The sequence below is a fragment of the Rhinoderma darwinii genome, unplaced genomic scaffold (assembly GCF_050947455.1).
Source record: "Rhinoderma darwinii isolate aRhiDar2 unplaced genomic scaffold, aRhiDar2.hap1 Scaffold_3472, whole genome shotgun sequence".
Taxonomy (NCBI): Eukaryota; Metazoa; Chordata; class Amphibia; order Anura; family Rhinodermatidae; genus Rhinoderma; species Rhinoderma darwinii.
The window spans coordinates 21,837-36,198 of record NW_027463450.1 but is presented as its reverse complement, the minus strand read 5'-3'; the positions used below and the strand labels follow the sequence as shown (position 1 = coordinate 36,198).

The 14,362-nt window shown below is 56.5% G+C and overlaps 1 protein-coding gene across 1 annotated transcript in view; it reads right to left on the bottom strand.

Moving 5' to 3' along the window:
* LOC142707546 (uncharacterized) overlaps nt 1-12,751 on the bottom strand; it is a 59,749-nt gene extending 46,998 nt beyond the window's left edge. Inside the window, exons 1-2 of the mRNA XM_075848317.1 lie at nt 12,524-12,751; nt 1,371-1,525 (exon numbers count right to left, since the gene is read on the bottom strand). Of these exons, the coding sequence (XP_075704432.1) occupies nt 1,371-1,493 (123 nt within the window). The 5' untranslated portion in view covers nt 1,494-1,525; nt 12,524-12,751. The remainder of the gene's footprint in view (nt 1-1,370; nt 1,526-12,523) is intronic.
* Nucleotides 12,752-14,362: the final 1,611 nt, after the last annotated feature.

Sequence of the window (14,362 nt, the reverse complement as noted above, 5' to 3'; positions counted from 1 at the left end):
AAGAAGGAAATAATATAAATGTCAACTAGATGGACCATGTGATTCTCCTCCTGCCGTCATCTTCTATGTTTCTATATAGATGTCAGACTAGTGGTAGAAATCCTCCTCTCCAGGACAGACTCCGGCCATGTGATTCTCCTCCTGCCGTCATCTTCTATGTTTCTATATAGATGTCAGACTAGTGGTAGAAATCCTCGTCTCCAGGACAGACTCCGGCCATGTGATTCTCCTCCTGCCGTCATCTTCTATGTTTCTATATAGAGGTCAGACTAGTGGTAGAAATCCTCCTCTCCAGGACAGACTCCGGCCATGTGATTCTTCTCCTGCCGTCATCTTCTATGTTTCTATATAGAGGTCAGACTAGTGGTAGAAATCCTCATCTCCAGGACAGACTCCGGCCATGTGATTCTCCTCCTGCCGTCATCTTCTATGTTTCTATATAGAGGTCAGACTAGTGGTAGAAATCCTCCTCTCCAGGACAGACTCCGGCCATGTGATTCTCCTCCTGCCGTCATCTTCTATGTTTCTATATAGAGGTCAGACTAGTGGTAGAAATCCTCGTCTCCAGGACAGACTCCGGACATGTGATTCTCCTCCTGCCGCCATCTTCTATGTTTCTATATAGAGGTCAGACTAGTGGTAGAAATCCTCGTCTCCAGGACAGAATCCGGCCATGACATTCTCCTGGTTCCTGCCGTCTTCTTCTATGTTTCTATATAGAGGCCAGACTAGTGGTAGAAATCCTCCTCTCCAGGACAGAATCCGGCCATGACATTCTCCTGGTTCCTGCCGTCTTCTTCTATGTTTCTATATAGAGGTCAGACTAGTGGTAGAAATCCTCATCTCCAGGACAGACTCCTGCCATGTGATTCTCCTCCTGCCGTCATCTTCTATGTTTCTATATAGAGGTCAGACTAGTGGTAGAAATCCTCATCTCCAGGACAGACTCCAGCCATGTGATTCTCCTCCTGGCGTCATCTTCTATGTTTCTATATAGATGTCAGACTAGTGGTAGAAATCCTCGTCTCCAGGACAGACTCCGGCCATGTGATTCTCCTCCTGCCGTCATCTTCTATGTTTCTATATAGATGTCAGACTAGTGGTAGAAATCCTCGTCTCCAGGACAGACTCCGGCCATGTGATTCTCCTGGTCCCGGAGGCACTTCTCCTCCAGGTCCCGGTGGCCCGTCTCCTCCAGGTCCCGGTGGCCCGTCTCCTCCAGGTCCCGGTGGCCCGTCTCCTCCAGGTCCCGGTGGCCCGTCTCCTCCAGGTCCCGGTGGCCCGTCTCCTCCAGGTCCCGGTGGCCCTTCCTCTTATGTGTGACTTGTTACATAATACAATAAAGAACATAGAAATATAGAAACGTTTACCTCTCCGCTCAGCAGGTAGATGATCTCCAGGGTGAGGTTTAATATTCTTGTGGTCATCTCATTGCTGTCCTTGTCCATTGCTGGTGGGTCATTCAGGAGAAGGAAGGTTCTGAATGAGAACATGGATCCACTGGTGGTTGTAGTACTGCAGGCGTCTTTATGAGAAGAGAAGAGAAACAGAGGGGACGACGTCATGTGTGAAATACAGAACATCACTTTTGGAGAGAAACCGGTTCTCCGAGCTTCCCCCATATGGAATAAAGGGGCATGACCAGCACCGACAATTATCTGCAGGATATAGAATAAATGTTTAATTGATAATAGGTCCGGGTCCCAGAGGGGTGACCTGTACCCATGCGGACGAGGGGGGGGGGGGGGGGGACACCGACCCGTACCCATGCGGACGAGGGGGGGGGGGGGGACACCGACCCGTACCCATGCGGACGAGGGGGGGGGGGGGGGACACCGACCCGTACCCATGCGGACGAGGGGGGGGGGGGGGGGAAGACACCGACCCGTACCCATGCGGACGAGGGGGGGGGGGGGGGAGACACCGACCCGTACCCATGCGGACGAGGGGGGGGACCGACCCGTGCCCATGCGGACGAGGGGGGGGGCCCGACCCGTACCCATGCGGACGAGGGGGGGGGGGGGGGTTCGGCACCGACCCGTACCCATGCGGACGAGGGGGGGGGCGGCACCGACCCGTACCCATGCGGACGAGGGGGGGGGGGCGCGACACCGACCCGTACCCATGCGGACGAGGGGGGGGGGGCGACACCGACCCGTACCCATGCGGACGAGGGGGGGGGGGCGGCACCGACCCGTACCCATGCGGACGAGGGGGGGGGGGCGACACCGACCCGTACCCATGCGGACGAGGGGGGGGGGCGACACCGACCCGTACCCATGCGGACGAGGGGGGGGGGGGCGACACCGACCCGTACCCATGCGGACGAGGGGGGGGGACGGGGGGACACCGACCCGTACCCATGCGGACGAGGGGGGGGGGGGGGACGGGGAGACACCGACCCGTACCCATGCGGACGAGGGGGGGGGGGGTCGGGAGACACCGACCCGTACCCATGCGGACGAGGGGAGGGGGGGGGGGGGGAGACACCGACCCGTACCCATGCGGACGAGGGGAGGGGGGGGGGGGGGAGACACCGACCCGTACCCATGCGGACGAGGGGGGGGGGGACGGGACACCGACCCGTACCCATGCGGACGAGGGGGGGGGGGGGAGACACCGACCCGTACCCATGCGGACGAGGGGGGGGGGGGAGACACCGACCCGTACCCATGCGGACGAGGGGGGGGGGGGGGAGACACCGACCCGTACCCATGCGGACGAGGGGGGGGGGGGGGGAGACACCGACCCGTACCCATGCGGACGAGGGGGGGGGGGGGGGGAGACACCGACCCGTACCCATGCGGACGAGGGGGGGGGGGGACCGAGCCGTACCCATGCGGACGAGGGGGGGGGGGGGGACCGAGCCGTACCCATGCGGACGAGGGGGCGACCGAGCCGTACCCATGCGGACGAGGGGGCGACCGAGCCGTACCCATGCGGACGAGGGGGCGACCGAGCCGTACCCATGCGGACGAGGGGGCGACCGAGCCGTACCCATGCGGACGAGGGGGCGACCGAGCCGTACCCATGCGGACGAGGGGGCGACCGAGCCGTACCCATGCGGACGAGGGGGCGACCGAGCCGTACCCATGCGGACGAGGGGGCGACCGAGCCGTACCCATGCGGACGAGGGGGCGACCGAGCCGTACCCATGCGGACGAGGGGGCGACCGAGCCGTACCCATGCGGACGAGGGGGCGACCGAGCCGTACCCATGCGGACGAGGGGGCGACCGAGCCGTACCCATGCGGACGAGGGGGCGACCGAGCCGTACCCATGCGGACGAGGGGGCGACCGAGCCGTACCCATGCGGACGAGGGGGCGACCGAGCCGTACCCATGCGGACGAGGGGGCGACCGAGCCGTACCCATGCGGACGAGGGGGCGACCGAGCCGTACCCATGCGGACGAGGGGGCGACCGAGCCGTACCCATGCGGACGAGGGGGCGACCGAGCCGTACCCATGCGGACGAGGGGGCGACCGAGCCGTACCCATGCGGACGAGGGGGCGACCGAGCCGTACCCATGCGGACGAGGGGGCGACCGAGCCGTACCCATGCGGACGAGGGGGCGACCGAGCCGTACCCATGCGGACGAGGGGGCGACCGAGCCGTACCCATGCGGACGAGGGGGCGACCGAGCCGTACCCATGCGGACGAGGGGGCGACCGAGCCGTACCCATGCGGACGAGGGGGCGACCGAGCCGTACCCATGCGGACGAGGGGGCGACCGAGCCGTACCCATGCGGACGAGGGGGCGACCGAGCCGTACCCATGCGGACGAGGGGGCGACCGAGCCGTACCCATGCGGACGAGGGGGCGACCGAGCCGTACCCATGCGGACGAGGGGGCGACCGAGCCGTACCCATGCGGACGAGGGGGCGACCGAGCCGTACCCATGCGGACGAGGGGGCGACCGAGCCGTACCCATGCGGACGAGGGGGCGACCGAGCCGTACCCATGCGGACGAGGGGGCGACCGAGCCGTACCCATGCGGACGAGGGGGCGACCGAGCCGTACCCATGCGGACGAGGGGGCGACCGAGCCGTACCCATGCGGACGAGGGGGCGACCGAGCCGTACCCATGCGGACGAGGGGGCGACCGAGCCGTACCCATGCGGACGAGGGGGCGACCGAGCCGTACCCATGCGGACGAGGGGGCGACCGAGCCGTACCCATGCGGACGAGGGGGCGACCGAGCCGTACCCATGCGGACGAGGGGGCGACCGAGCCGTACCCATGCGGACGAGGGGGCGACCGAGCCGTACCCATGCGGACGAGGGGGCGACCGAGCCGTACCCATGCGGACGAGGGGGCGACCGAGCCGTACCCATGCGGACGAGGGGGCGGACCCGGGGGCGGACCCGTACCCATGCGGACGAGGGGGCGGACCCGTACCCATGCGGACGAGGGGGCGGACCCGTACCCATGCGGACGAGGGGGCGGACCCGTACCCATGCGGACGAGGGGGCGGACCCGTACCCATGCGGACGAGGGGGCGGACCCGTACCCATGCGGACGAGGGGGCGGACCCGTACCCATGCGGACGAGGGGGCGGACCCGTACCCATGCGGACGAGGGGGCGGACCCGTACCCATGCGGACGAGGGGGCGGACCCGTACCCATGCGGACGAGGGGGCGGACCCGTACCCATGCGGACGAGGGGGCGGACCCGTACCCATGCGGACGAGGGGGCGGACCCGTACCCATGCGGACGAGGGGGCGGACCCGTACCCATGCGGACGAGGGGGCGGACCCGTACCCAGGTGGACGAGGGGCGGACCCGTACCCATGTGGACGAGGGGGGGGGGGACCCGTACCCATGTGGACTAGGGGGGACCCGGACCTATGTGGACGAGGGGGCTGCTGGTGACTGATCCAGGCAGAGAATTAATAAAGAGGTGGTCACACATGTACGACTTGTTCTATTCACTTCTACGGGCGTAAGGGAAACAGATGAGCGCGGCCCCCTCTACATTCATTCTCCTCCTGGATGCACCGACCACCTCACCAGGCGGGTCAGGGGACCCCTCTTCTCTACATAGGTGGGGTTCCCATTTTAGGGACCTGCATCTATCAGACATTTATGGAATATCCTGTTAAAGGGACACTCCAGCCTAAACTAAACTCTGCCATGTGCTCCATTCTGGTTTTCCATGTGTCCGTCCCTCACCTGTTATTTATCTATATATATCAGACCCAGTCGGTTGCTTAGCAGCAGTGTGGATCGGGCTCGGTGACACGCTTTCTGTACTGGAGTCTATGGTGATCTATGTGTCACCCATCAGCAGTTCCTGGACAACACACGTTCTCTACGGGGGGGGGGGGGGGGAACTTCTATGTCCATTCCAAAATCAAGTCCCTGCGACATCGAAAACAGCGACAACTGTGCGGGTGGGGAATGGGACAGGCTCAAGGTATCCTGCTGCTGTGTGTCGCTGAGGCCTGACTATGGCTGCTGATGGTGGGCCATGTGACCCGATCCATCCATTATAGGCCAATACAGGCGTAGCTAGGAGTTTAGTACAGGGGGTGATACACATATCTGAGTGGCTCCCACACCGTATAATCCTCCTATAGCTTCCCCCACACAGTATAATGACCCCTAAATGGCCCCCACACAGTATAGTGACCCTATAGTGCCCCCGCACAATAGAATGACCCTATAGTGCCTCCCCACACAGTATAATGCCCCTAAAGTACCTCCCCACAGAGCATAATGCCCCCATAGCTGCCCCCACACAGTATAATGTCCCCATAGCTGCCCCCACACAGTATAATGCCCCCATAGCTGCCTCCACACAGTATAATGTCCCCATAGCTGCCTCCACACAGCATAATGTCCCCATAGCTGCCAGCACAGTATAATGTCCCCATAGCTACTTCCACACAGTATAATGCCCCCATAGCTGCCTCCACACAGTATAACGCCCCCATAGCTGCCTCCACACAGTATAATGCCCCCATAGCAGTCACCACACAGTATAATGTCCCCATAGCTGCCACCACACAGTATAATGTCCCCATAGCTGCCACCACACAGTATAATGTCCCCATAGCTGCCTCCACACAGTATAATGCCCACATAGCTGCCCCCACACAGTATAATGTACCCATAGCTGCCCCCACACAGTATAATGCCCCCATAGCTGCCTCCACACAGTATAATGTCCCCATAGCTGCCCCCACAGTGTAATGTCCCCATAGCTGCCTCCACACAGTATAATGTCCCCATAGCTGCCCCCACACAGTATAATGCCCCCATAGCTGCCCCCACAGTATAATGTCCCCATAGCTGCCCCCACACAGTATAATGTCCCCATAGCTGCCTCCACCCAGTATAATGCCCCCATAGCTGCCCCCACAGTATAATGTCCCCATAGCTGCCCCCACAGTATAATGTCCCCATAGCTGCCCCCACACAGTATAATGTCCCCATAGCTGCCTCCACACAGTATAATGTCCCCATAGCTGCCCCCACATAGTATAATGCCCCCATAGCTGCCCCCACATAGTATAATGTCCCCATAGCTGCCTCCACACAGTATAATGTCCCCATAGCTGCCTCCACACAGTATAATGTCCCCATAGCTGCCTCCACACAGTATAATGTCCCCATAGCTGCCCCTACACAGTATAATGTCCTCATAGCTGCCCCTACACAGTATAATGTCCTCATAGCTGCCCCCACAGTATAATATCCCCATAGCTGCCTCCACACAGTATAATGCCCCCATAGCTGCCACCACACAGTATAATGCCCCCATAGCTGCCTCCACACAGTATAATGCCCCCATAGCTGCCCCCACACAGTATAATGTCCCCATAGCTGCCTCCACACAGTATAATGTCCCCATAGCTGCCTCCACACAGTATAATGTCCCCATAGCTGCCTCCACACAGTATAATGTCCCCATAGCTGCCCCTACACAGTATAATGTCCTCATAGCTGCCTCCACACAGTATAATGTCCCATAGCTGCCTCCACACAGTATAATGCCCCCATAGCTGCCTCCACACAGTATAATGTCCCCATAGCTGCCTCCACACAGTATAATGCCCCCATAGCTGCCTCCCCACACAGTATAATGTCCCCATAGCTGCCTCCACACAGTATAGTGTCCCCATAGCTGCCTCCACACAGTATAGTGTCCCCATAGCTGCCTCCACACAGTATAATGTCCCCATAGCTGCCTCCACACAGTATAATGTCCCCATAGCTGCCCAATACAGTATAATAGCCTCTCCCCTCACATAGAACATGTCACCGGCAGCCTCTCTCCTCACATATAACACGTCACCGGCAGCCTCTCTCCTCACATATAACACGTCACCGGCAGCCTCTCTCCTCACATATAACACGTCACCGGCAGCCTCTCTCCTCACATATAACACGTCACCGGCAGCCTCTCTCCTCACATATAACACGTCACCGGCAGCCTCTCTCCTCACATATAACACGTCACCGGCAGCCTCTCTCCTCACATATAACACGTCACCGGCAGCCTCTCTCCTCACATATAACACGTCACCGGCAGCCTCTCTCCTCACATATAACACGTCACCGGCAGCCTCTCTCCTCACATATAACACGTCACCGGCAGCCTCTCTCCTCACATATAACACGTCACCGGCAGCCTCTCTCCTCACATATAACATGTGTCACCGGCAGCCTCTCTCCTCACATATAACACGTCACCGGCAGCCTCTCTCCTCACATATAACACGTCACCGGCAGCCTCTCTCCTCACATATAACACGTCACCGGCAGCCTCTCTCCTCACATATAACACGTCACCGGCAGCCTCTCTCCTCACATATAACACGTCACCGGCAGCCTCTCTCCTCACATATAACACGTCACCGGCAGCCTCTCTCCTCACATATAACACGTCACCGGCAGCCTCTCTCCTCACATATAACACGTCACCGGCAGCCTCTCTCCTCACATATAACACGTCACCGGCAGCCTCTCTCCTCACATATAACACGTCACCGGCAGCCTCTCTCCTCACATATAACACGTCACCGGCAGCCTCTCTCCTCACATATAACACGTCACCGGCAGCCTCTCTCCTCACATATAACACGTCACCGGCAGCCTCTCTCCTCACATATAACACGTCACCGGCAGCCTCTCTCCTCACATATAACACGTCACCGGCAGCCTCTCTCCTCACATATAACACGTCACCGGCAGCCTCTCTCCTCACATATAACACGTCACCGGCAGCCTCTCTCCTCACATATAACACGTCACCGGCAGCCTCTCTCCTCACATATAACACGTGTCATGTCACCGGCAGCCTCTCTCCTCACATATAACACGTCACCGGCAGCCTCTCTCCTCACATATAACACGTCACCGGCAGCCTCTCTCCTCACATATAACACGTCACCGGCAGCCTCTCTCCTCACATATAACACGTCACCGGCAGCCTCTCTCCTCACATATAACACGTCACCGGCAGCCTCTCTCCTCACATATAACACGTCACCGGCAGCCTCTCTCCTCACATATAACACGTCACCGGCAGCCTCTCTCCTCACATATAACACGTCACCGGCAGCCTCTCTCCTCACATATAACACGTCACCGGCAGCCTCTCTCCTCAAATATAACACGTGTCATGTCACCGGCAGCCTCTCTCCTCACATATAACACGTCACCGGCAGCCTCTCTCCTCACATATAACACGTCACCGGCAGCCTCTCTCCTCACATAGAACACGTCACCGGCAGCCTCTCTCCTCACATATAACACGTCAGCGGCAGCCTCTCTCCTCACATATAACACGTCAGCGGCAGCCTCTCTCCTCACATATAACACGTCAGCGGCAGCCTCTCTCCTCACATATAACACGTCACCGGCAGCCTCTCTCCTCACATATAACACGTCACCGGCAGCCTCTCTCCTCACATATAACACGTCACCGGCAGCCTCTCTCCTCACATATAACACGTCACCGGCAGCCTCTCTCCTCACATATAACACGTCACCGGCAGCCTCTCTCCTCACATATAACACGTCAGCGGCAGCCTCTCTCCTCACATATAACACGTCACCGGCAGCCTCTCTCCTCACATATAACACGTCACCGGCAGCCTCTCTCCTCACATATAACACGTCACCGGCAGCCTCTCTCCTCACATATAACACGTCACCGGCAGCCTCTCTCCTCACATATAACACGTCACCGGCAGCCTCTCTCCTCACATATAACACGTCACCGGCAGCCTCTCTCCTCACATATAACACGTCACCGGCAGCCTCTCTCCTCACATATAACACGTCACCGGCAGCCTCTCTCCTCACATATAACACGTCACCGGCAGCCTCTCTCCTCACATATAACACGTCACCGGCAGCCTCTCTCCTCACATATAACACGTCACCGGCAGCCTCTCTCCTCACATATAACACGTCACCGGCAGCCTCTCTCCTCACATATAACACGTCACCGGCAGCCTCTCTCCTCACATATAACACGTCACCGGCAGCCTCTCTCCTCACATATAACACGTCACCGGCAGCCTCTCTCCTCACATATAACACGTCACCGGCAGCCTCTCTCCTCACATATAACACGTCACCGGCAGACTCTCTCCTCACATATAACACGTCACCGGCAGCCTCTCTCCTCACATATAACACGTCACCGGCAGCCTCTCTCCTCACATATAACACGTCACCGGCAGCCTCTCTCCTCACATATAACACGTCACCGGCAGCCTCTCTCCTCACATATAACACGTCACCGGCAGCCTCTCTCCTCACATATAACACGTGTCATGTCACCGGCAGCCTCTCTCCTCACATATAACACGTCACCGGCAGCCTCTCTCCTCACATATAACACGTCACCGGCAGCCTCTCTCCTCACATATAACACGTCACCGGCAGCCTCTCTCCTCACATATAACACGTGTCATGTCACCGGCAGCCTCTCTCCTCACATATAACACGTCACCGGCAGCCTCTCCTCACATATAACACGTCACCGGCAGCCTCTCTCCTCACATATAACACGTCACCGGCAGCCTCTCTCCTCACATATAACACGTCACCGGCAGCCTCTCTCCTCACATATAACACGTCACCGGCAGCCTCTCTCCTCACATATAACACGTCACCGGCAGCCTCTCTCCTCACATATAACACGTCACCGGCAGCCTCTCTCCTCACATATAACATGTCACCGGCAGCCTCTCTCCTCACATATAACAAGTCACCGGCAGCCTCTCTCCTCACATATAACACGTCACCGGCAGCCTCTCTCCTCACATATAACACGTCACCGGCAGCCTCTCTCCTCACATATAACACGTCACCGGCAGCCTCTCTCCTCACATATAACACGTCACCGGCAGCCTCTCTCCTCACATATAACACGTCACCGGCAGCCTCTCTCCTCACATATAACACGTCACCGGCAGCCTCTCTCCTCAAATATAACACGTCACCGGCAGCCTCTCTCCTCACATATAACACGTCACCGGCAGCCTCTCTCCTCACATGTAACACGTCACCGGCAGCCTCTCTCCTCACATGTAACACGTCACCGGCAGCCTCTCTCCTCACATATAACGTGTCACCGGCAGCCTCTCTCCTCACATATAACGTGTCACCGGCAGCCTCTCTCCTCACATATAACACGTCACCGGCAGCCTCTCTCCTCACATATAACACGTCACCGGCAGCCTCTCTCCTCACATATAACACGTCACCGGCAGCCTCTCTCCTCACATATAACACGTCACCGGCAGCCTCTCTCCTCACATATAACACGTCACCGGCAGCCTCTCTCCTCACATATAACACGTCACCGGCAGCCTCTCTCCTCACATATAACACGTCACCGGCAGCCTCTCTCCTCACATATAACACGTCACCGGCAGCCTCTCTCCTCACATATAACACGTCACCGGCAGCCTCTCTCCTCACATATAACACGTCACCGGCAGCCTCTCTCCTCACATATAACCTGTCACCGGCAGCCTCTCTCCTCACATATAACCTGTCACCGGCAGCCTCTCTCCTCACATATAACACGTCACCGGCAGCCTCTCTCCTCACATATAACATGTCACCGGCAGCCTCTCTCCTCACATATAACACGTCACCGGCAGCCTCTCTCCTCACATATAACACGTCACCGGCAGCCTCTCTCCTCACATATAACACGTCACCGGCAGCCTCTCTCCTCACATGTAACACGTCACCGGCAGCCTCTCTCCTCACATATAACCTGTCACCGGCAGCCTCTCTCCTCACATATAACACGTCACCGGCAGCCTCTCTCCTCACATATAACACGTCACCGGCAGCCTCTCTCCTCACATATAACACGTCACCGGCAGCCTCTCTCCTCACATATAACACGTCACCGGCAGCCTCTCTCCTCACATATAACACGTCACCGGCAGCCTCTCTCCTCACATGTAACACGTCACCGGCAGCCTCTCTCCTCACATATAACACGTCACCGGCAGCCTCTCTCCTCACATATAACACGTCACCGGCAGCCTCTCTCCTCACATATAACATGTCACCGGCAGCCTCTCTCCTCACATATAACATGTCACCGCCAGCCTCTCTCCTCACATATAACACGTCACCGGCAGCCTCTCTCCTCACATATAACACGTCACCGGCAGCCTCTCTCCTCACATATAACACGTCACCGGCAGCCTCTCTCCTCACATGTAACACGTCACCGGCAGCCTCTCTCCTCACATATAACACGTCACCGGCAGCCTCTCTCCTCACATATAACACGTCACCGGCAGCCTCTCTCCTCACATATAACACGTCACCGGCAGCCTCTCTCCTCACATATAACATGTCACCGGCAGCCTCTCTCCTCACATATAACACGTCACCGGCAGCCTCTCTCCTCACATATAACATGTCACCGGCAGCCTCTCTCCTCACATATAACATGTCACCGGCAGCCTCTCTCCTCCCATATAACATGTCACCGGCAGCCTCTCTCCTCACATATAACATGTCACCGGCAGCCTCTCTCCTCACATATAACACATGTCATGTCACCGGCAGCCTCTCTCCTCACATATAACACGTCACCGGCAGCCTCTCTCCTCACATATAACACGTCACCGGCAGCCTCTCTCCTCACATATAACACGTCACCGGCAGCCTCTCTCCTCACATATAACACGTCACCGGCAGCCTCTCTCCTCACATATAACACGTCACCGGCAGCCTCTCTCCTCACATATAACACGTGTCACCGGCAGCCTCTCTCCTCACATATAACACGTCACCGGCAGCCTCTCTCCTCACATATAACACGTCACCGGCAGCCTCTCTCCTCACATGTAACACGTCACCGGCAGCCTCTCTCCTCACATATAACACGTGTCACCGGCAGCCTCTCTCCTCACATATAACACGTCACCGGCAGCCCCTCTCCTCACATACCGGCAGCCTCTCTCCTCACATATAACATGTCACCGGCAGCCTCTCTCCTCACATATAACGCGTGTGACGTCATCTTACCTTACACTGCAGTCACACGCCGCGTCTTCTTCTACTAATAATGTAAGACAGGGGAGAATACAGCTTAGTAGCAGGTAATATATATATATCCTCTGTATACACCGCTGTGAATCATGGGAAATCTTCTACTGACTGATAACAGAGAGAAGAACACAACAGCAGTGACTACCAGTCCTCCACCGACCAGGACCTGCTACGTATCTGTAATAGGACTATGTCTGAAGGACCTGTGATGACGTCACCGTCATGTGATCAGCACCGGAGGGGGCGGAACTCAACTGTGCAGCAAAGTGGACCAAGGACCTGTGATGACGTCACCGTCATGTGACCAGTAACAGAGGGGGCGGAGCTTAGCTGTTTGCGGAAAGAAGCGCAAATAATACTTAAACGCGTGCCATGAAGGGCGGGGCTGTGAGGGGCGGGGCTATTTGACGTGTGATCAGGTGATGATTCAGTGTTTTCTCTTCTATATGTTGTCAGCAATTGTGTGTGAGGAGGAGCCAGAGGAATGCTGGGAGTTGTAGTTCTCTCCTCTTATATCTCCTCCTGTAATGTCCTCTGATATCACATAATAACAGTCTGGACATGCTGGGAGTTGTAGTTCTCTCCTCTTATATCTCCTCCTGTAATGTCCTCTGATATCACATAATAACAGTCTGGACATGCTGGGAGTTGTAGTTCTCTCCTCTTATATCTCCTCCTGTAATGTCCTCTGATATCACATAATAACAGTCTGGACATGCTGGGAGTTGTAGTTCTATCCTCTTATACCTCCTCCTGTAATGTCCTCTGATATCACATAATAACAGTCTGGACATGCTGGGAGTTGTAGTCCTCTCTTATATCTCCTCCTGTAATGTCCTCTGATATCACATAATAACAGTCTGGACATGCTGGGAGTTGTAGTTCTATCCTCTTATACATCCTCCTGTAATGTCCTCTGATATCACATAATAACAGTCTGGACATGCTGGGAGTTGTAGTTCTATCCTCTTATACATCCTCCTGTAATGTCCTCTGATATCACATAATAACAGCCTGGACATGCTGGGAGTTGTAGTCCTCTCCTCTTATATCTCCTCCTGTAATGTCCTCTGATATCACATAATAACAGCCTGGACATGCTGGGAGTTGTAGTCCTCTCCTCTTATATCTCCTCCTGTAATGTCCTCTGATATCACATAATAACAGTCTGGACATGCTGGGAGTTGTAGTTTTCTCCTCTTATATCTCCTCCTGTAATGTCCTCTGATATCACATAATAACAGTCTGGACATGCTGGGAGTTGTAGTTCTCTCCTCTTATATCTCCTCCTGTAATGTCCTCTGATATCACATAATAACAGTCTGGACATGCTGGGAGTTGTAGTCCTCTCCTCTTATACCTCCTCCTGTAATGTCCTCTGATATCCCATAATAACAGTCTGGACATGCTGGGAGTTGTAGTCCTCTCCTCTTATATCTCCTCCTGTAATGTCCTCTGATATCACATAATAACAGTCTGGACATGCTGGGAGTTGTAGTCCTCTCCTCTTATATCTCCTCCTGTAATGTCCTCTGATATCACATAATAACAGTCTGGACATGCTGGGAGTTGTAGTTCTCTCCTCTTATATCTCCTCCTGTAATGTCCTCTGATATCACATAATAACAGTCTGGACATGCTGGGAGTTGTAGTCCTCTCCTCTTATATCTCCCCCTGTAATGTCCTCTGATATCACATAATAACAGTCTGGACATGCTGGGAGTTGTAGTCCTCTCCTCTTATACCTCCTCCTGTAATGTCCTCCGATATCACATAATAACAGTCTAGACATGCTGGGAGTTGTAGTTCTCTCCT